The 24,518-nt window shown below is 37.4% G+C and overlaps 1 protein-coding gene across 4 annotated transcripts in view; it reads right to left on the reverse strand.

Moving 5' to 3' along the window:
• The window catches only part of REV1 (REV1 DNA directed polymerase), a 61,762-nt gene that overhangs the window by 34,445 nt on the left and 2,799 nt on the right, over positions 1–24,518 (reverse strand). For 3 of the 4 annotated variants that reach the window (XM_076359522.1, XM_076359533.1, XM_076359501.1), the window contains exons 2-6: positions 13,105–13,171; positions 12,128–12,260; positions 10,182–10,350; positions 3,761–3,910; positions 943–1,649 (exon numbers count right to left, since the gene is read on the reverse strand). In XM_076359522.1, coding sequence (XP_076215637.1) covers positions 943–1,649; positions 3,761–3,910; positions 10,182–10,350; positions 12,128–12,260; positions 13,105–13,161 — 1,216 coding nt within the window. In that variant the 5' untranslated portion in view covers positions 13,162–13,171. Of the gene's footprint in view, positions 1–942; positions 1,650–3,760; positions 3,911–10,181; positions 10,351–12,127; positions 12,261–13,104; positions 13,172–14,824; positions 14,856–24,518 lie in introns of those variants that run through there. The other variant, XM_076359512.1, reaches the window with a different exon arrangement.

Genomic DNA, 24,518 nt, shown 5'->3' on the forward strand with positions numbered 1-24,518 from the left:
ATACTCTAGGCCAAATCAAAGAGAAAATAAAAATATATTAGCTTATACCATACTTTGATGGAAAAAAAAAATACACATTAGGGTAGTTCGTAAGCTAACATGTTTTATAACTCAGGTGTCCTAGCACAAACACAGAATCAGTTAATTTACTTATCTAACAATAATTTTTTAGGATGTGGTAATTATCGTCAAGCATATTTTCATATGATTACAAGCGAATATTTTTACAGCACAACAGAGTCAGAATGTCTTTGATGGTACAGAGCTAGCCTTTTAATTGAGTAAGACTGTAAATGAGATTCTAAAGATGCAAACTACTTCATCTACACTTGTAATGCTTTGCCTCTCATGAATTACACATTTTTTTCGTGTTGGCCCTTGATGTAATGACATAAAAAAATTCTCTTTTGTCACAAGCCAGGTTCAGAAGTCTCATATGACACTGCTACCCATTTAAACAGACCCAGAGGTATATAAAACTCTTACTAACAAAAAAAAAAAAAAAAAAATTTTAGTTCACTTCCAAATGTTACTCATCTTTTAAATTTTCACATTGAACTATAAGGAGCAAGGTTTTTTCTTCTGTTTTTTCCCTTTAGATTTTCACACAGCAACTACAGACTTGTGTATTTAGAGATATATAGTATTTTTTCCCCTTCCACATATCTTGGTGAAGTCAGGAATATTATTTCTACAAGGAGGAATTGAATATAGACCAGAGTATCACATTAAGTCACATTTTAAGTTAAAAAAACCCAAACACACAAAACCAAAAGTAGTTAGATCCTTTAGTTTTCAGTGCATCAAAGTCACCAAGCTTTTCCAGATAGCCTGACTTTTATGTGAATATTAAATACTAACCTACTTAGTCTCAGTTAGACATTTAATGTACAAAGATATAAGGCACCTTCTCAACATAAACCTTCTTAAACAAGTATCTACCTGCGTCAGTTTTAAGTGCAGACCTGCCTGCTTTCCATTTTTTTAATTTTTCCCTTCCTGGAAAGACACCGCTGTTTTTCCTCTGCAGGCTGTTGACAAACTCTGTCAATTCACACTTCCATGTTGATATATGATGCAGTCTTGAACGTGAATAAAAGTCAGAAATAAAACTACAATCTGAAGGTTTGGACACAGGTAAGGAAGCTGCCTTGCTAGGAGTAGGTACAGAAGTGCTTTTTGTGCTTGAAGGCCCCTGAACAGTGGAGTGGTGAGCACCATTTATTTTCGCATTACTGTGCAAAGATGAAGATGAATTACTCATAGTCCTATGTGGATTCCATGAAAAGTCTGTATTTTTGTTGCTTTGCTGCAACTGCTGCGTTGTGCAGTCTCTAAAGTCAACCATGCCTTTTTCAGTCTTCCCCTCCTCCTGCACAGGGCCTGGGGAGAACCTACTTGCAACACCGTTGCCAGAGGGCACCAAGCAATCCTGTGTCTTTAAGGCACTGGTAGAAGTGTGTGTGTGTCCGTTAAAAATGGCAGTGCTGTCTTTGTGAGACTGAATCCCATTTTGTTTCCGTCCGGGAAGGATCTGCTCCAGCTCCGTAAATCCAAAATCATCACTTTCTTCTTCCTCTTCTTCATTCCAGCAACTTATTCCATTGGGTGTGATCTCGTTTTCCATCTCACACTTTTTAATATGATTTCTGAAACACATATAATTATTTAATACCATATCTTTTATAAAAAAGGCACATTTACAGGTCATTTCAAGTACTAAGTATTTATCTTCCTAATTGTTATCTGTATATACTTGAGTAGTTTTTACATTCTTGAGACAATTATCTCAAACTCTGAGCCGTCTCAGAGTCACAAAATACTGTATTGCTGTACAAAAGATTTCACAGATTTGGTGTATTATTAACGCAGCACTACCAAGAGTTTACACGGGAGTGACCAAAATCATGCTCACATTAGAAAAGCTGTTTCCAAGGCCTTTAATTTGACCAGCAGTCTCCAATCGAATTACAGTAATTATTTATTTGTTAACAGAACTGTACTACCATGGACAGCATGAATGGTGCAGGAATATGCAAACCATCAGGAGGAGTTATCTTTTTATCGAGAGATGTGATCTTCCTTATCCAGTTACAAACAAAAAAAGAAAAAAAGAAAGTCTACATAGAAAAATTCAATTTTTTAGAAAATTAATTTAGGCTACTATGTTAGATTTATTTTATCTTTTCTCAAGGAAAAATCTGTTCAGGCTCTATAAATCAAACGTATTCTTAGCTTTTGACAAAAACCCAGACAAACTGCTTTTCATCTTTTAAGCATACAAAGTATTCTGCCACAAGTGCACTGGCAATTTACTTTTACTCTGACAGTGTAGAGGCAAAGTTTACATTCAAAAAATTAACTTTGTAACAAACCCTAAGTGGAATTAAAACCAAAGCCTTCAAGAGTTGTGCATACTCTTGATCCGCTGAAAAAAACCAACCATCGCTCTCAACTCCCAAAGCTAGCAATTTAAGTGCACAAAAAAAAGGCGGGAAATAATTAGCTATCCAGTATACCAGTGAAACCAGAAAGCCAATTAACCATGACAACAATTTGGTTAAGATTATCACAATCACAAATTATATTAAACATAGTATTTTTGAGGAGCTGCATGGTTGAAAGTGGTATATCCAGCAGTACATATTTAGTATCAGTGGATAGGGCAGGCTTTTCAGACTAAATCGTTACTTTTGGAACTCTGAATATTCTTCTCATTTAAAAAACATTAACAATGCAATAAGAGGTGATGGTGATTGCATCACTCATTGTTTAAAATACAGGTAACAAATACTGCTTAGGATATTCATTTTGTAGCACCGGTTTTATTTTTCTTAAATATAGACAAATCCCACTCGTGGTAAAGTCTCCTCAGCATTATGCAGAACTGGATTTTAAATAAATCAGCGGACTGTGGAAGAACACAGATCCCCATTACAAATCACTAAGTATAGTATCTTGTACAGCATCCTTGGCCCTGTTTGAACAGTAGCGTTGGACCAGATGACCTCCAGAGGTCTCTTCCAACCTCAACCATTCTATAATTTTATGATTCTTGCCTCTAAACAACAAACGTGCTTCTGAAAAAGATGCAGGAACCCTCTTAAAAAAAAAAAATCTACCGAACAGTCTGTTCAAGTGGAAGACTTCTTTCCAAATTCCAATTCCTCTGCCAGTTAAGAGTTTCGTTGGTGCTTTCTGTTCTATTCCCTTCTCAAGGTCTTTTAGGAGAATTTTTCATATTGTAATTGGATTTTTTAATCCATCTTCTCTCTCAAGCGTGACTTAAACCTTGGTGTTAGCATACATAAGATATGCTGTGAGTTTTTTTTTAAAAGAAGCTAAAGAAAGAACTTAACAACTAGTATGCATTTACATTTGATCCTAGGCACCTTTAGCAAAAGTAATCAAATCATACCAGCTTTTTGTTTTTGAAATAAAGACCTACTTTTCAGTGTCACTAGTCAGAATTCTTTAATGTAGGCCTGTTGCTTCCGTACAGATATGCTACACCCTAGGACTCCTAGGTCACATTATCAAGCAAAGTGTGATCCAAAGACTAGAGACAACACTTGGAGTCAAGGTAACTGTAGTTCTGTCCTAAACTATTTATATAGCTATACCTTACTTTAAATTTCAGTGCCTCAGAGCTTCCCTCTTATAAAGCTGAAATGAATTTTAAAAATGCTATATAGTTATAAATGCAAACCCATTATGGGTGAATGATTAGCATCTGTATTACAAGATCAGAAACACTTACACCCTGTTGAGATCTTTAGCTATATTGCTTGGACCTGGCATGGCATCTTCAGGTTTGCATATGCTATTAAAGTTGAGACCTTTTTGAACACTTGACTGCTTGGTGTAAAGCTGATACGGAATGTGCGAGAGGAGACGTCCAGCTTTAATGCTGAAACAAAAAAAAAAAAGGAACAGGTTACTACTTAAAGACATTTTAAAAAACCCCAACCTTCTATGCTAAAAAATACCTCATGTACAATAAACTATTACTTTGGTCATTACCTTTTGCTGTTCTGCTATATGTACTTGCAGTCCCTTCCACAACTCCTTTCCCACTACTAACTGGATTGAACTGAAAAGTAATTTGTCATGCGGTGACTGGTACTACAAAAGATATTTGCACAGTTGTGTTGGTCAGTTGTCTACATCCATTTCTCTTCTCCAATTGACACACACAAATATTATATCCTAATATTTAATTTCAAAAACAGAGTAAGCAATGCTCAGTCAAAAAAAAATGGTGAGGGTCCAGGTTATTCTAACTGAACAATGCTGACTGAGCTCTTTAACTTGGAACAATGCAAATGCATGTGTTCCAAGCAAATCTGGGTATAATTTGAAGGAAGTCAGCTAGGATGTGGTTCGCTATTGAAGAGGAACTACTTTTTCCATTCCAAAAGGGTAATTACTCCTTCTTGTGAGAAAACTCACTGAAGAAAGCTAGACAGAAGAGTAATTTCCAAACAGACCCTCCGTAAATATCTACCACAATCATTCCAGTTCTGTCCTATGTGTTCCACTGTATCTCCCTCTTCTTCTTCTTCCACTGAAACTGTAATTATACGTCAATAACTGCTAAATTCTTCAGGGAAGTCATGGACTCTGAAGTAGAATCCTCTCAAAAATACACCACAGCGTGATTTCATCTCTCCACCCCAACGCCTGTTGGTGGCAGTAGAGATAACAGCCTTCGCAGCCTATACTTCACCTCTTCTTCATATACAACTCTTCATATTGAACACTGGGTCAGAGATGCTGAAACTTCTTACAGTAGAGGAACCTCTCTCATATCAAAGCAGCTTAATATTAGTGTTCAGTTTTGAAGATACAATTGGAGTCAAATGTTTGAAGAGAATTTAGCTCAGTGACAGATACTGTTTTTCTATTCTTCAACACCTGAATGCTTTCTCTTGGAGATGTGCTTTTTAACTAGCTCAAATCTGTAGTACTGTCAAGGGAGCTGGACAGTGGAACAAAAGCCCTTAGGAGCTTTCTTGCTGCAATTAGAGAAGAATATAGTGGGAGATCACATTTCCCAATTAGATAAATTAAAACTAGTTAGGCATATACATACAGACCTGGTAAGGTTTCTATGGGAATGAGATAGTAAAAACAGCCCTAAAAATGTATCAATTAAATATTGTTTGATACATGACTATATAGCATTCATAAAGGAACATAATTTACATTAAACATTGCCAAATAGAGTTAAAAATACACACGGTAAAGTTCCAAAGCTTTCTTGTACAGAAAGTGGTGATGCAGCAACTAAGCGTTTACAATGCCTGGTTAGACTGTTTCTCATATCACCGCATGAACCTGGGTGCATAACCACCCAAGTAATATTTCAAAATCATTACTGCAATTTCAAGATTATAAAAAAAACACATTTATTTAAGAACTTGTTCATGCTAAGATTTTAGCTACTGGAGTAGCTGCATTACTAGATCAATACACAGTTGGTTTGGTTTTTTTTTCAAACTGTATTAAGATGCAGCAATAGGAATCCTATTCTAGATGCATCATTCAACATCTTTCCCCATTCCACACTCCCTGGATCACAGAATTCATAATCACTAAAAAAATTAGGTTGGAAAGGACCTCTGAAGGTCTCTAGTGCAAACACTGCTCAAAGCAGGGTTATCTTTAAAGTCAGATCAGGTTGCCCTGGGCTGAGTCCACCCAAATTTTGAATATGTCCAAGGGCAGAGATTCCACAACCTCTCTAGGCACCTGTTCCACTGCTTGCTCTCTTTCACCGTGAAAAATCTTTTCCTTAGTCAAAATTTTCTTTGCTGCAACTTACGACTATTGCCTCTTGTCCTCTGGCTGTGCATCTTGAAGAAAAATCTGGCTCCATGCTCCCTGTAACCTCCATATAGGTAATGAAAGCCAGCAATTAGATCCCCTCCTAGTCTCCTCTCCAAGCAAAACAAAACCAGCTTCCTCAGCCTCTCGTCATGTATCACAGGTTCCAGGCCCCTATTCATGTTGGTGGTTCTCTGAACTCACTCCAGTTTGTCAGTATCTTTCTTGTACTGAGAAGCCCAAAATCAGACACAGAACTCCAGATGCAGCTTCAGAAGTGCTGAATAGATTGGAAGAATCACTTCTCTTGACCTACTGGCTATGGTCTTGCTAATGCAACCCAGTATGCTGTTAGCCTTTATCTCCACAAGGGCACAACTGCTGCTCCATGGTCAACTCGTAGTCCACCAGGACCCTCAAGTCCTTCCCTACAAGGGTGTGCCCTAACCAGTGAGTCCCTAGCCGGTCTGGTTGCATGGAGTTAATTCTGTCCCATGTGCAGGACTCTGCATTTGACTTTGTTGAGTTTCATTAAGTTTCTGTCATCTAATTCCTCCAGTTTGTTGACTCTCCAAAGGGCAGCCCTGCTCTCTAGTATATCAACTGTTCCCTTCTATTTGCCGTCACCCAGAAACTTGCTGAAGGTACTTTCCACTGCATCGCCAATGTCCACATTGTTAAAAGACATTAAACCGCATCTGCCCCAGTATCAACCCTTCAGAAATGCCACTTTTAACCATTTGCTACTTCGACTCTTAACTGTCGACCACTACTGTCTGAGCCAGGCAGTTGAGCGAGTTCTTCACCCAGCTAGTAGCCCATTATCCAATCCGTATCTCCCCAATTTATTAAAAGAATGCAATGGGGGACTGTGTCAAAAGCCCTACTGTAGTCAAAGCAAATGATATCTACTGCTCTCCCGTCATCCAGTCATCTCCCCACAGAAGACAACCAGGCTGGTCCGGTATGATTTGCCACCCTAGATATAGCTTCCAGGAAGGCATCTCCCCATAGCCTTCAGTGACTGTAGTGAAGCTGATCACAGCGCAGTTCCCTGGATCCTCCTTCTTTCCATTTCTGAAGGTAAGCATGACATTTGCCTTTTATGCAGTCTTCTGGAAAATCTCATCTGATTGCCATGGATTTTCAAAGCTGACAGAGAGTGGTGTAGCACTGGTATCAGCTACCTTCTTCAGCTCCCTTGGATGCATTCTATCTGGTACTGTAGAGCTGTATATGTCATGTTTCCTTAAGTGAACCATAATTTATGCTTCCTATATCTTTGGTAGCATTTCTTTGCTCTAAACTCTGCCACTAGGCACACAGGCCTTCAAGGCATGAAAGTAGACCTTGCCACTAAACACTGAAGAAAAGGCAGTATTGAGTACCTCAACTTTTTCCATATCCTTTGTCATGAGGTTGCCCACCATTCAACAGCAGGCCTGCTCCATTTGCTTCCGATATAGCTATAAAAGCCATCTCCTTCCCCTTCAATGCTTTGCTAGTTTCCAAAAAAAGTTACTGTGTTAAAGTAACGTGGCATCTCTTCTGAAAGCTGTACTGTTTTAGAACTGGTAGCTTTTATTTATTCAAATAGTTTGCATTCTGAATCCTCATCAGAAAAAGGAAATGAAGTGTGATGTACCAGACTAATTTTTTGTTTTTCTGGGGAAATTGTTTTAAACTATTTTCTTCACATTTGTGTCAGATTAACACAGATCTTTAAGAAAAACATTTACTCAACCTGAAAATCAAAATAAGGAATCCACAAATCCTACTGGTAGCTTGTTTTAGAGGTTAGTTATCCTCAATCTCTGAAAAGTGATTTTATTATAAATGTCAAAGAATGCTTTTTAAAAGGATATTCAAATTTGAAAGTCAAGCTCTCAAATCACCTTAATTTGGCTTCCATTGGACATTGCACAACCACCTTTCCAAGCTACGTAATTGTGTCATGTATTTTTCAAATCAAGTAAGAAAGATTTAGAAAGGAGGTCTGCCTGCAAGTGCCTTCCTTCATTTGTTGCAGAAATGGAGAGGTAGCAAAAATACGCAACAAGGGGAGTGCAGAAAGAATGATTTTGTCGCTAAAGCAACCACACATTACTGTGCAATACTGGATTTTGCAACTACTGTTACCACAGGATCTCTATGTGATGCTCATTAAACCAAAACTCTAGAGCTACTTGCATTTAACAACAGGTTTATGAGAGTCTGACTTTAGACCACAGTTCAGAATGTTCACAGTTCAGAACATGCAAAGCTTTTAACGCAGCAATAAACTTCAACATACGCCTTACCATCCTTGTATAAGTAACTCTGTAACTATCTTACATAGTCCACATGGCATATTCTAAATTATTGACATTTTAATGTCTTTTTGGTGGCTCTCAAACAAAAAATGAAAATAATAGCCATTGTAATAAGTGCTGTGGTAAGTTCATTAATCTTTGGAAAGCAGACAGATGCTATAGTGATAAGCACCAATAAAATACAGGAATTAATTATTCATTCCATTACCAGCACAGAATTTGAGTCACATGCAGTAAGTAAGGAACAGGGTTACAGAGACAAGAAGCAAAAACCAAGACACTGAATTAGCAATTTGCAACCTGAATTCAATCTTTTCTGTGAAGAGAATGTGGCAGGTACCACAGTGAAAAAAGATGGCATGTGATCATGTAATTAAGGACTAGATCATAATGTGTTTCACACAAAGAAATAAATCAAAGCTCCACAGACAAATGACCTTTTCATTTTGCAACCTTGGATCACAAGACTGAAGATCTAACAACACTGCTTTACCAGCAATTTGTGACAGTAGCATTTTAGGCTTGGTTCTTAACCAAACTAAAAAAACCCAAACCCATCATATTGCACTAACATGATGTGCACATGAATATTCAACAAATTTGGAACCTCTACATCCACTGCACTGATTTTCACAAACTGATCTACTGAGGAGAACATCATTGGGTATTCCATACACAGAGATGGAGTATTTAACCAATGAGTGTTCTTCAATACTGTTGAGAGGAAGGGAAAAAACGAGGGGTTGTTGTGAAATTAGCTTTTATTCCAGATTCTGACACGAACCCTGTTCTACTGAGACAGTGAGTTCCCTGTTTCCTTGTGCCCAACCCCATGTATTTGTCTATACTCAGTTCTTCTGACTTATTCTACAGTACAACCTTCCAGAACCAGGAGATGCAGAACCTGAATACAAGACATCATAAGGAAAAATTTTAGGAGATTTCATACATTAGGTTCTAGCAAGTCTCTACTGAATGTATATACAAATTGATTTTTCCGACTTGGTTAAAATCATAACGAGCTTTAATGGCATCAATGAAAATGGCCACATCTTTCAAATAAACACACACCTACCACCAGTCTTCCAAGTCCTTAAACTCATGGGTGAAGCCCTAAAACTGTTTAACAAATGTACCTAAAGTCCTTTTCAAACTGAGGAACCTATCATTTCTGACTAAAGTTTAAAAAATTTACCTTAAAGATATATGATATGAAACAGCTGAATCCAAAGGACTGAAAATCATCAAACTGAAAACAGGAACTGCAAATAGGATTTTACAAGTATGTATGCAGAAGAGTTCCTTGCCTGTTTCTGCTGGTCGTCTAGGAAAGAGGCTAGTTAAGAACAGCATGACACTAACAGAATGATTTCCAGAACATATTCCTGCCTGTTCTATTTCCCATGGGTTCCTCAGATGGAAGAAGACAGAGGCAAGCCAGATTAACTGCTCTGAGCCTGGCTATCATCTTTTTCAAAGACCTGAGGACAACTTCAGTTGATTCTATGTATTCCAGTGCATGGAAGAACTAAAGAATATGAATTCTTTGTAAATAAAACATGGGGTTTTTTTTATTTTGTTTTGTTACAAAGTCACAACATAATAAATGTTTAGATGGATTAATTTCAGTTTTATGAAAATGCTTTTCAATTGACATTCTTCTTTATTTACAGATGAAATGAAACCTATGCAATGCACAAGGCAAGAGGTTAAAAAACAATCACCAGGTACTTATTTAAACATACTGAGATGAAGGCTGGTCAATTGATTGGCTATTAAATGGAATCACAGGATAATGTTCAGTTTCCTGACATGCCCGAGACTTTCTTAATGTTCTAAGTGAAGTTTCTTAAGGAACAATCACTAAGAAGCATACCTTCAATGTAACAGTAGTATTTTTACTCAGCTGTTGCAAGGACAGATTTATTTTAAACTAAACCATAATCTCAAAATGCAACCTTCCATAACGATGTTTTTCCAGATTTTTCTTCTTTTTTTTCCAAAAGGAGAAATCTCCAAAAGCAGTAGACCTAAACTTACCTTTCCATGATCCACTCTGGCCGAACTACTTTTTCTCCTTTCAATTCTTTTATTTTGGCATTTGGAAGATTTGTGGCAATGATGTGAGTTGTTTTTGATCTGGAATAATACACGTGGTATTGGCCTCCATGCAACATCATTAGCCGTCTTAACTCATCAGCTGAGGGATCTATAAAATTAAAACCAGAAATATTCCTGTTTTGTGTCAGCAAATACAGTAAGAAAAACAACTTTAATTGCGAAATATGATGCCATGATCAGAAAGAGTGCAAACCATTGTTTTTCTCCTGAAAAACCTTACAAGTTCTTCAAAGAACAAATCAGAAAAGCATTTCTGAAGAAATGTAGAAAACTGTTTCTGAGGAGACTGATTCAAAATGTAAACATTCTACTTGTTATAGAGGATCTTTCCACAACATGTGTGTGTGTGTGTGGGAAATACTCAAGTACATTAAAAAACACTTTACATCAACATAACACAAAATTAGATTAACTCATTTATCTTTTCACCAGAGTTTGGGAGAGTAGTTTATACCCAGAAGCAATAGAAAAGAATTAATATCAAAAGGGTTTAGCAACAGCACAGAACTCCTACTATACAATTTCTGATTTACTGAAGCAGTTAACTCACTCTTTCCTTACCAATTCTTGAATTGTTACAGGGAACAGAGAATACCTTAAAAACTAACATCTCTTCTTATCCCCTCAATCATGTTAAAAAGAGTACTTATTTTGCAAGCAGAGGTGGGGAAAAAAAAAGAAAAGTTTTAGCTTTTGGGAAACCTTTACAGCGGTGTCACACTGGAACCAAAAGGTTTGGGTCAGCACAAATGGAATGGTTTGAATAGTAAATCTGGCACAAGATACTAAAAAAAAGAAGTTTATCAATACAGGAAAAAAGAAAATTTTTTTAAAGAATACAGTTACATTTCCTTCCAGTGCCCTCCTGTCAACTCTCAAAATATTTCTAACACTTGATTATACCTCTAACTTTTAACTAAAAATAGCACACGTTTTCTCCAAGTGTTATCTTTCCTACTTCAGCCTTTTGAACAACCATCTTGTAGAGCTGTATTTAGGAACTAGTACCTTGAAGAATATGCAAATGCTAGATTTTCACTAAAGAAACTGCCTGTATTAAATAATTGATTCAGTTATTTAATATTCAGTATTAATAGTTTAACATGTCCACCTTAACCTTTTTCAGTCCGTTTGAGCCCTGTGCTCAAACCAGCACTGCTCCGTATCACAGAAGCTGTACGCATCAGTTATGTAACAGTCACAACATTCCTGGCGTAGGTCCCTGAAAAAGGCTTCTGGGAAGTTTCAAAAAGGTTATTAAGCTGCTTTACAGAACCCAGGAGAAATAGGAACGTAAGTATGGTAGATTAAAAATCTTATTCCAGTTAACATGCACTATCAGTCCATCGCAGACAATACATACATATGTCTTACTTCTTCTCTTGTTCCTCCTTCCACTATTAACGGGTTCACTGTCTCAAGCATTACGCCACTCCGAGCAAGAAAACCCCAACATATCCACCCAAACATAAATTTAATGCATACACTCCAAGTCCAATGCAACCATCAATAGTTTTGGAAAATTAAAAACTTAATATATGTAGGAGTATGGAGGAAGTTAAAAGGTTTCATTTCAAATAACAACACTGTGGAAAGGTGGAAAAATTTACTGCTATTTTTATCAATGACCATTCATGTAAATGATTTAGTAAAGTAACATTTATATTCAGAACCTAAATCTGATTTTATATTGAAAACCTTAATCATGAAATACAGAGGAACATAATATACAAAGCATATACAGTAATTGCTATGTATTTACCTAGCTGCAAACTCATGTGTTTTACAGTTTTTTACTCCACTTAGGATGGTAAACAGACACTAGAACAAAACAGAACAGATCCTTAAAAAAAAGAAAGCTTCACCTGTAAAGCCATTGACATAGATGGCGACCCCACTAAAGATACTTGATGAACTTCCATCCCTCTGGTGCTGTATGGCTGACTCTGACCGGAACTGATCCTCCAATTTCTTAACCTTTGCCGACATGTACCCGCCCTAGTTTTTAAGTTAAAACAAAACAAAACCCATGATGCTTGTCTTATTTTCTAATGTTTACAGGCAGAAACTGGTTAATTAAAGACTGGAAAGGTAAGCAGCATTCCTTCAAATTGATTTTGGTTGACAAACAGAAGACATATTCTTCTTCCAAATGAAAAAAAGCAAATCCTCCACCCAAAATTCTTATCTACAAGATAAGTGCATCTGGTTACCAACATGGCAGGATTTATTTCATACCTCTGTTATCTTATTCCATAAGAAAAAGATTCTATCTATACAAAATTCTTATAGAATAAATTGTTATAGAATAAAATATTCTTATAGAATAAAAAGAAAGAAGAAAAAAGAAATAAGGGAACCATGCAAGTTTGGATGCTAAATCGGAGGCCCATTGCCTAAAGAAACAATGTAGAGAATACTCATTAAGGTCCATGTATTTTCAGTTCTTAAATATACATGAGACAGTAGTATCATAAATATTTACATAAATTAGGTGCCTCAGTTATTGTTTGTCCAACTATATAGAATGTGGTGAAGACAACCACAAATAGTTTTAAAATTATTTAGTTTAGCTTTTAAATGGTGATTTAAAGCTATTCAAGGGTCTGTACTTATTAATAATGCAATTTAGTGGATTATTGTGAATGAAGACTTCAGAACCTGGTAATTTTAAAAATTTCTTTTGAACTTAATTATGTGTTTTCAAGTGAAGCAAAAGAGTTTAATTTATAGCATACCTTTAGCATATATAACAAAATTGTAAACCCCTTTTAACGCAGTGCCATTTACCTCTTAAAAAAAAAAAAAACAACAAAAAAAAGCCACTTGGTTTTGAACATACCCATATTCCCCAGCCATCGCCATCGCCAGCCCGTTTCCGCCATCCACCCCGCCTCATACTGAAGCTTCTGCATAGGAAGGAAAATGCTTGGTCAATTAGATGTTTGGTAATATCATCAGTGGCATTTCAATGATGCATTACAGGCCATGTACAGATTATCACAAATATCACATTTTTCAATGGGCTTCACTAAAGTATATGAGTTACACAGTTAACCTAGAAATGAAAAATTGCATAAAAACCTAGTTACTCAGTTTTGTAGTAATGCATACTGTCGCTCCTGCTATGTATCAAAAAACCACACATACGCATTTTGTTCTATTCACCCAGAATACAAAAAACTCATTACAATGTTCAGTTTCTATTATGATTTATTAAATTCTTCCTGTTCATCATACATCTCCTATAAAAAAGGAGTAATAAAAGGTTCTTAAATACAATTGCTACCGTTCATGCAAAATATTGCCCAAGTCAGGAACAACCTTGTATTTCCTATTTGATACTATCTACATGGTGGGATGCAGGCAAACACCTCCTGGTACTAGGGACTGGATTAATTTCACCAGTGGATTTACAGCTAATCATAAAAGGTCCAAACACTTGTTGCTCCAATGCAATGTATCACATAAAAGCAAAAAAACCAAAGGCCATCTTATGGTCAATGAAAAGCCGGTTGTTTAAATGATCTAGTATGATCTATAGCTAGGTTTGTGATTTGTTTCTTTGGGTTTGTTTTTTTGTTTGTGTTGCTTAATAATAATAACAATACATTTAAATAAATAAATAAATATACCCAACCAGCCAAATTGCCGTTTTCCTTTATGGAAGACACTTATCCCTGGGCCATAAGCTGTACACAGCAGCATCCCCAGATGAGCAATTAGTTGGCTAGAACAGAACTGGTGGAGAGAAAAAGAAACGTTTTGGACTGTGGCCAACTGTTCACTGCACCCAAGTGATTCCCATTAACTATAGCTGTTGTAACACTGATTTTAAAAAATTGATTAATGATGTAGTAAGATCATGAGGTCACTGCCTGCTATTACATCTCTCACTTTCTGCTCTAACCAGTTCCCTAAATAAAAACCCTGTTTTGTCTTTTAGGGTTATCAGCTCTTAGAGTACGAGGACAGGACTCTGAAACTAAAAGGATGAAGATTTAAGCCAGTCACCTTTATTTTATTAAATATTCAATTTCTATTCCTTTATCCTCCAAAATGCACAAAACTACAGTTAATACACAGAAGGAAGTCAACTGTTTTTTTCCATCCTTGTCTGCTTTTGAGAGGATACCTATTCTCTGGACTATCCATAGCATCGTCCAATAACGGAGCAGAGAAGCTTCATTCAGTCTCCAGCCTACCAGAAACCATATTGAGCTGTGGATGGAAATGACAACGCATTTTTGGTCATTTTCCTATCCAGGCCTTCTACTGCACTGTTCTGCAGACTGCCTCATTTACACATTAAAATTTTGCTTCCTCTGAACCTGGCTGAAAGTTGAATTCCACCTTTTGTCTCTTAAATCCCTTTTGTTCTAGAGCTACCAAGCAGGCATACTCTGAAATCCAGTTAAACCACCCTGGATTGCAGGCAAGTTTGATTGCAGAACAAGACACAGCTGCAGGAAAGTTTTCATAAATATGATCATTTTCATGGAATACTGCAAATATGCCAAATTAGGCAACTATAGAATTATAGTCAAAGCAGGTGTAACTACCTTGAAAAGACAAGCTTCAGTTGTATGTTTCAGGACCTCTGCAAACACAGGAAGATCATGATGCACCTGGTTCTATTCTTCTTATAGTTGCTGTAATTTGATACATAACCTACACATGTGTATATAATTATGAAGATTAATCACATGTCAAGGAGATAAGCTCTACACCAACAACCAAAACAAAGCAACCCCTCCTCAGTATGTTGTATTTTCTCTCTAGGTACCTGCGTTTCTTACTCAGAGACCAATTTTCAAGACATGGAGCTTTCTGAAATTAACTTTCAGTGGTTTGGATTATATCTAATAGATACCACAGAACTCTTAAGGAGCAGTGAGAAAAATGAGAGGAGATGAGCTAGAGGACCACATGAAATACAAAATTGACTTTTTTCCTGTAGAGGACAGTACATACTGGAAATGGCTAGACGATTTCTTTCATACTGAAAATTTGTATTTTTCCATCAGCTGAAGTCAACTGTAATTCAAATCTATCACTTCTGGCTAAGAAGTTCTTGGAGAAAACAGAAAAGTGTAAGTTCAAGGAAAAAAACTCATTTATTCATGAAAATGTTATCTAGTGGTTTTAGATATCATAGGTATCAGTGTATAAGCTCATAAGAGACACCAGAATTTTAACTATTGATTACCCTTTCTCCTTCTTAATAAAGGATGACAAATTTTTAAAGAGTGGCTACAAAAAGGACAGAGGCTCTCTCTTCACAAGGAGCCACATGGAGAGGACAAGAGGCAATGGGTACAAGTTGCACTACGAGAGGTTTCATCTTGGTATGACAGAAATTTTGTACAGTGAGAACAATCAATCACTGGAACAACCTCCCCAGGGACATGGTAGAGTCCTCATCACTGGAGGTTTTCAAGCTGGAATTGGACAGGGTGCTAGATAATCTCATCTAGGCTTTCCTACCCATGAAAGGTTGGACTAGTCTTTCAAGGTCACTTCCAATCTGGGCTGTTGTATGATTCTAAGTCTATCAAAAAGAAAATCTCATGTGAAAAGAAACTCTTACTCAGAAAAAAAACAAAGAACCTTCAAGACTGTATGAAATGCACACTGCAAGTCACCATGAGTCTAACAAAGATGTTCTTTATTCCAATCACCGAGTTCTTGAGAAGATAGGATTTGATAGGTAGTTACTCTGACCCCTATATAGACAACCTCTTGCTTAAACTAAAACATCTAATGCCTGATAAACTGAAGAACTGCCTTCATGAGGGCAAGCTTTTCTGAAACCTTGAAACACATTTCATTTTTATTCAGGCCACTGGGATGTGAGGGAGAAAGATCTCTAGTCTAAAAGCCATTAGATCAGAACACCACAACCAGTGGGGCCAATGAAAATCAGAATCATGGGTATGTCCCTAGTTTGATTAAAACTAGAAATCAGAAAAACAAAACTACTTTAGGTTAGCGTGTTAAAAATATGACATATCAACTGCTCAAAAGTTGTCTTCCTAGAGCCTGCAAAACTAGAGAATGCCTACTTACAACATCCGATAATAATTTACCACTTCCTTGGCAGATGTGATTTTTGACTCAGTCAGTCCACTTAAATTCTAAACACAAGTTAGGAACACGGTACTTCAGTGATTACTAGATGCCTCTGGCTCTAGTCTTGAGAGTCGTGGATTATTTTCTTAATGCTGATATGAAAACCTAGGAGACTGATTTCTCCCTTTGTAGTTCCAGGAAGTGAATGGTGAACCAAGGTTTCTGGACTAAGGAGAATCCCCACTGCTAAAGACTTGTGCTTACAGTGCGAATTTTTCCTTGAGAATGAAGATAACCTCTACAGCTGCCTTGCTGAAACCTAAGGAACAAATGAGTGAGAGAGACATCTTGCACAGGATATATTAAATCAGAGGAAAAGTTAAGCAAGATTTGAAACATGCTCACTGGTTCATGAAATAAGAAATGTAAGGATGATACGATGCTCCCTCTATAGGAATCATGATGAAGGGATGAGTAAGAGAAATGCTTTGTAAAGAAGCCGGGGGGGGGGGGGGGCGGAAAATCAAGACAGGGGACTTAAACACCCATCACAAGCAGGCCAATTTCAGACAAGAGTTCATCTTTCTTGTGATTATAGTATCTAACTTGTTTCAGAACAGTTTTCTCTGTTTTCACAAATTCAAGAGCACAAACGCACAGTGACTCAGTGAAAGTGAACCACCATAGTTACTAGTTTTCAGGGTATCTCTAGAGCATGAAGGACAAGCTATAAAGTGACCCTTCGCCCAGAGAAAAGTTTTTTAAATAAAATTGAAACGTTCATATTCTGGACCTGTGAACATAAAGAAATCTTCAGCAATTAAAAAAAAAATCCCAACAAACTCTGAAACTGCACAAAAGCCTGTAAAGGTAGAAATAGTATTCCTAGGAATAGAATCTAAGTTTTCAGTGCAAGAGAAACAACTTTCAAGGAAAAAAAAAAAGTCGTTAAGAACTCCTGTGATCAAAATTAACATCATTTGGCCCTGCATCTCTTTCTAGACCACATACAAATGGTAAAAATCTTACTGTTCTACAAAATAGGGTTCTTTAACTAAAATTCAAATTTCTATTGGGTGATCCTTTTCAAAACTGAAGCTAGAAGAGAAACTAAGAGTTTTGATGCTTTGTACATGACTGGCGGCTCAGAAATGCCCAATACAGCCCACTAGGGAAAGATATGTAACATCCCTTTGCGCACTGCTTCATAGGCCTTATAATTCCCAACCCACAACACTTAATCCTATTATTAAAGGCTGTTAATCAAATCCTACAGATCAGGTAATGGAATGAAATGTTAAGTCTACATTTTATGAATTCTATAAACATGTCTGTGTGTATAAAAGAGTTGCACAGCAACTGTGAGATTTTAGATCGCAAAACAAGGAACGTAGATGTGAATGTTGATGTTAATATTTGTTTTAATCTCATCTGTAGCAGTCAGACACACAGTCTGATGCAGGAAAGTTATTTCTTTAAAATACTTTAAATTCAGCGGCTTTCCATTATCTCGGGTAGTTGGGATAACACAGATAACGGACACACCCAGACCAAAACCACAGGTATTATAGGGAAGAATGCTTGGGAGCACAGAATACAGATCTCAATGACTTTGTAAGAAGTGAACATGGATCCTCATGGGCTTTTTAATTCCAGGTCAGTACTAGTCCTGCTCAAACTTGAGTTGTCTCTGCCATACTCCTCAGCATTCCCTTTTCCAGGTATATGGTGCAGAGACATTGCTGCTGCCTCTTCAAGTAGCCAACTTGAATCTGGCAGAATATACACTTTATAGCTCTGCACTACAGGAAAACATATGAACTATTTCCAAAGACGAAATGAGGCTGCACTGTGACTTAACAAATAACCCTGCTAAACTTCTGTCTAAATACATGGCACAAGTAACTTCTAATCCAGATAATCCAATTTCAGGTAACTGAAAGCTGAGTGCAAGTATAACACATTGTAACAGCTATTTTGCATTTCTGACCAGAATGAACATCCTGTCAATGTCCTTTCAGAAGAACTTGATTTAACTAACATAATAAAACACCACAAGCAAGCCTTATTCTTGAAGGTGTAACTCTATTGCTAACGGAAGTATGGATATCTCGGGCCACTGCTAATGAATATCAGAATCTTTTGCTTGAACTGTAGATTGAATCCATCCCAGCTCAACAGGGCTTAAAAGTTGTTTCCATCAAGTGGGTATTTTGTGGCCTGTTTGAGTTTCATGCATCTACATTCCAGCTCCCACATCAAACTCACCACTCTTACTTGGCACTCATTTGCAAGCTCTTTGAGGAAAGAACTGTCTTACGTGATTACACATTTCTCAGCACAAGAGTCCTACTCTTGGCTGAGTCTTCCAGAAAAGAGCTGCTGCTACAGGATCTAAAACTGTTTTCTACCACATATTGAAAAGTTCAGAATCCAGCAAAAGAACTTAAAAATAAAAAAGATAGTTCAAATGTTTTTCTTCAGATACTGTATTTTTAAATCCCTGTAATTTTAGACACTTCAGAGTTAATACTACTGTTCCATATTAAAAAAACTGAATTACTATGTTGCAAAGCAACTGAATTTTACTCTAGGCAGGAAATAAACTCTCAGGGTAAAGTTTCATCAGATGGTTGAGTCAACTTGATGGCTGACTGCCACCAAAAGGGATGATTCTGCTCTTCAACCTCTGCTGGCCTAACAGGCTTCATCCCTTCTTCCCAACCTCTACGCTACCTCTGAACTCACATGACCCCTATGTTCTTACTGGTGCTATATGCAATTCAGCTCACTAAATCAATAGAAAATTGACATAATTTTACATGTTAGTTTCCTGCCAGTTCAGCAAGCTGAACTGACTCACAAAAGCATCAGACAAAGCCAAAGCAGACAGGCCAGAAAACAGGGATGGATGGGACTGTTCCTTTCACTGCCAGTGGGATCTTAAGATTATCTCAGCCATTTCTAGAAACCAACTTTTAAGGTCATGGCTATAACCAACTAACTGTGGTGTAGATGTGGATACAGAGTTGCAATGACCTAGCTACTCTTCACTAACTAGCCCTGCTTATGTTTTTTCCCCCCAATAAACAAGAGGGGTAGGCTACCTCACCTTTTCCATAGGGTAAGAGTTTTCAAAGAAAGTTACAATCAAACAGCTCCCCATCTTAAGCCACATGTGCCCATACAATAATCACTTCTAACTACAAGCACCTGATGTTACAGGGTCAACCAGCAAGTTCTGTTTTGCAGTTCAATCTTTGATGATATTTTAAAGCAACAGAAATTAAATTAGCTGAAGGACACTTGAAAAATACCTGTCCCCAAAAACACCCAACACCATCCCCATCTCCTGTGAGTAAACCTAAGAGTATAAATTAGGAAAGAACAATCATTAAAATCTTGGGCACATTAAATATTAGACACAAAACTGTTAAGATGAGAAATTCAGAAACAGTGTTTTTCTAAAATATGAACATCCATGTCATTTGCTAGAAAGGTGAAATACCATTCAACCCACATAAAGCATGGAAAAAACCAAGTCCTTCAGAATCAACTCCTTCTGTGTCAATGACTATTCTAAAATTGTGTTCCGTGCATACTTTCATTTGAGCTTTACAGCAAAGAAATGATACTCTGACCTTCAGTTCAATCACCCCCCCAGAGAGAGAGACAGGAACTCTTTGCTGAACTAAACCAGTTTCCAAACTGACTATTCTTGCAACTCAAAATGGTCTTTATTTCAGATCAGTTTACTTTAACACCAAGGACTAAATACTTTACATACAAGTAACAACTAAGAAATATACATTTCTTTTGCTGGCGAATCATCACAATGACCCAAAGCAGTTGTACAGCAGGTAACCATTTATATGAGAGCTGGACAGGACAAAAGTGTTTAGACCTTTTTACAATTGACACTGAAGTCCAGGACAGATGATTGTTTTAATTGTTACAACTTAAGGAACCAGGAGCACGAGGTACAGAAAACAGCATCACTGCACAGTCTGCACCAGCTTTGAGCAATCTGTTTTCAAGAAGATACTCTTTTTGCTTTTATACATCGCATTTCAGATGGTTAGTTCTTGAAAAATAGCAAGCCAGATTCAATTTGAGACCAACTGTCGATGTTTCATTCCCCTCTAGGAATAACACTCAGTAGCAGCTACAGTCCATTCAGAGCTTGTCACAAGTAGTGGTTTAACCTGGCTGACTTTTTCTTCTGCTCACAGAAGATTCTGGCTTCAGTTTCAACACTCCTGCATTTTTTGGTAGAGCTTCCCCCCCTCCTTCAGAGTTCCTCAGTGATGAGTGGCTCTTCTTCATAAATGTTCATTGCTATATTTAACCATGCAGCTCAATTCACTTTTTAGTTCAAATATCACCTCTTTGATACAACTGTTCTTATTGCCACAATACACTGGAAAATTTCAGCAGACTTCAGCAATTGGCTTCATTAGTTCTCTTCTGCACTTATATTCTTTTGGACCCTCAACCCCAAGAGGACTTGGCACACTCACAATCTTTATGCCAGCTTCTAAATGCCTAGATTCCAAAAAAATCCATTAAGTAAAATCAGAATAAGAAGCAGAGCTTGTGAAATCAGGACTCTCAATAGCAACATAGTGAATGGATTGTAAATCACCAAAAGGAAATTCTCTTTCTCTCTTGGACTTGAGTATCTGAAAGAGTGAGATGAGCATATGAGTTGCGTATTCTTCCTGCAAGCCCCTATGTTTAGCTGTCTATAGTATTTGAGAACAGAGAACTGTGTTACTCTCTTCTTTGAAAAGGAAGAGTGGGATGTTCATTTTTCTACCTAATAAATCAACAGAACTCGTTTAGGAAATTTTTAGTTTGTGCACCCCTCAGTCTGACGACAATCTAGTCCCACAACTTGCATCTTACACAAGAAGCCTATGCTGAGGCACAGGTCAAGCAGTCGGTAGGTAGCATAGGTAAACCATGATCCCTCCTCCCAAATAATGAGAAGACTTGCTGCTGCTGAATGATTTAGGACTTCCTAAGACCTCCTAGGCACAACTGAAGGAAGTGTCCTTGTAAAGCTAAAGAAAAACTTAACAAGGCAGGAAAAGTGGAGGTATAATCGCTCAAAAATAAACAACTGGAAAATTTTCATGAGGTGACCAAAGCAAGGAATCTATGAATGCTCTGAATTTGTTAACATTGAATTCAGAGGAACTATGCTGGCAAAAACCTCTGACATACACTATCTTCAGCTTCCCCAGATTCCCTAGACTTCAGGCCAGCAGACCGGTGAAATCCTGTCAAAAGAGACTACGTATTTTTGACTGATTGTATGTATCTGTTTGGATATACATGTGCGTGTGTGTGTATATGTGTGTGTGCGTGTTTGTGTGCACATGCGAGTGCATGTATATACACACAACAAACTTATCTTTGTTGCTGACCAATTTGATTGCTCACTACCCAGATTAACCACTTTGGCGATAGAGAATGGCATGGAAACAAATCTGCTCTCTGGGCCAATGCTCTACCTAATGTCATGAGAAGGCACCCCTTCTTCTCTACAAGTTTGTGGGGTTTTTTTAGGAGAAGTGCCCAGGGAAGTTGTGCTTTATGCTCAACTCAATGTTACCAGTGTACGTTGAGCAGGTGCTGATCAGGACAGGCTTTTCAGGGAAAAAGAAGAGATAAGACATCCACTTCGCGAATCTCAAGTGGTAGCTGATGTCAGATACTAAGGAGGACCATCTCTCTACTCCCATACAGGCAGCACTAAGCACATACTTGAGTTCTTAGGGTTTTGCTGCTGTAACTTTACTAGCAAAAGTATTGATGACTACAGATTCAGTGTTAAAATAGATAGATTTTCTGTTCATAGCACCTTTTGAACGACTACTTAATTCCAACTGACATTGCGTAGTCCAGTTCCCAAATGTTTTTCTGGATTTGCCTTTGAAACTCTCAAAGCTGCAAAATCTTTTATGAAGTAAAATCTTCACAAGATATGGCTTCTGTGCTTAGCCTTGAAGTTTTAAGTTTCTACTCAAGTTTTCCACATTTTTTGTTAGTCCATGGATATTACTTCTATCATCAACTCAGACCAACAAGACTAGGAGGAATCAGATGAAACTAGTAAGTGGAGAGATCAAAACAAATGGAAATATTTTTTCATCTATTGCCTAGTTTATTTGTGGATTCTCTGACACAGGACACCAAGGATGCTAAAAGTCCACAGGGGTTGAACAGATGAATGGAATAAAAAGCCATTAAATTTTTTATTTTTTGTTTTTGAAAAAAGGTAACAAACTACAGGAACTCAGAATATAAAGGCAAAGTATCTCAGTATGTTTGTTTCTTTACCATTACCTAGGTGAACTTTTGATCTGATCCAATATATTCTCAAGTTTCCTCCCAGATTCAAAGGAAAGTGAAAAGACAGAGCACAGTGTTTCTGTGTTTTCCAGGAAAAACATAGTTCTAAGTTCTTAGGACAAAACAAAAATGCTCTAATTCTTTAGGATCCCTAAATAAAACTCAAATCTGAATTGCATTCTTGGCCTGAAGTAGTTTTAAGTTAGTATTTTAAGTACCTCTGACATTGGAACAACAGCGTTACACTGCTGCTTTGTGGAGACAGATCGATACAAAAAGGCCACAGAGTAAAAACGGCCTACCCCAGGCAAACATGATGCTTGTAGAACTTAGGTTAAAAATCAACACAGAAATTACGGGAATCATTATGGAGGGGCAACACTTACAACTTCAAATTCCTGATCAGCCAGAAGTTAGAGTGAAAAGTCATTACCACCCCACCCCACCAGTATTGCTTTATAAGAGGATTCTTGGAACTGTTTAACAAATAATGCAATTTCAGCAAGGAAATCTAGGAAATAGTGACTGAAAAGCCACTCTTCCCAGTTTCCCAATGCTCTAATGTTTCCTGAAAACAACAGGCAGATTCAGAAACCAGGAACAGTATCCCTTCAATACAGACCATTATTTTAGTTCTTTAGTTCAACTGGGAGTTGCATTCAAAAGCACAAAATGGTAAAATACATTTACTCTACTTGGTAAACTGCACTAATCATTTACCTTACATGCCATGGGTCATGGGCTTTCCTATTGGTAAGAATTATCAGCAATTTCATTACTTCCTTTAAATACCAACAGCTCCTAAGTTTCCAAAATGATATAAGTGGAGTACGATCATTTGTCCAAGATGCTGACTCATCAAGCCCTGGACTAACAGCTGATCTGAGTCACCTCAAAAAGATGAAGTCATGAACATGGTGGACAGAACTTTATTTTACTTTGGATATTTACTGACAACTACAACCTGACTGAAAATTTTAGCAACGGTCCCCAGGATCCCACCAAAATACATCGCATACCTCACCCTGCCAGAATACCGACAATCTCTATGTCAATATGGAAAAACCTTAGAGCAGTTCTCAACCCTACTTTGCGCAGCTTCAGCACTGCTTTCATGTTTTGGCATTCAAACCAATACACCTGCATTTGCAAGAATGACTCTGCAAGGTACCTGAGCAGTGTCTTCTCCTCAGGAAAATTAGCTTTCTCTTTTTCAGGATTATTTACTTTCGTAAGTCAAGAAGCTGAAAAGGTCTGCGTGAATTCAAGGAGACCAAATAAGGAGATTACAGCTGATAATTTCCTTATGTTGGGATTTGGTTATTTACAGATAGCTGGGAACAGAAAGCAAAACCAACACAGAAGAGTTAACTACAATATGGCTAAGCTTTACTCATGCAAGCAACTAAATTTCAAAGCACCAGCTTCAGCACTATGAAATAGGTAGAATAGCAATTGGAAGACCTGAAGCTTTGAGATAGGAAAGGAGTTCCACCCACCCGCCCGCCCCCCCCAAATTAATAAAATATTACTTTCCCCAAAAGCTGACACTGAAATTCAGGGACCATGGTCTGCTTAGGCATTTACAGCAAAGAATATGGAAGATATAACAATCCTTTCTATGGGTATACCAAACTAAAGTATCTCCTAGATGAATTTAACTGTCACAGATTCCTTAATTACAGTAGCAGCAGTCCTTCAGTTAGGTTTGAAAATACAAGCCACAAGAATGGAAGTTATCATCACAGCCCAGAATTTAAAGCTGTTCTACACACTCACCTCTCTTCCACTGAAGAGCGAGAAAGAATAAGGGTTTCCTAATCC

Source organism: Aptenodytes patagonicus, chromosome 1, assembly GCF_965638725.1.
Source record: "Aptenodytes patagonicus chromosome 1, bAptPat1.pri.cur, whole genome shotgun sequence".
Lineage (NCBI taxonomy): Eukaryota > Metazoa > Chordata > Aves > Sphenisciformes > Spheniscidae > Aptenodytes > Aptenodytes patagonicus.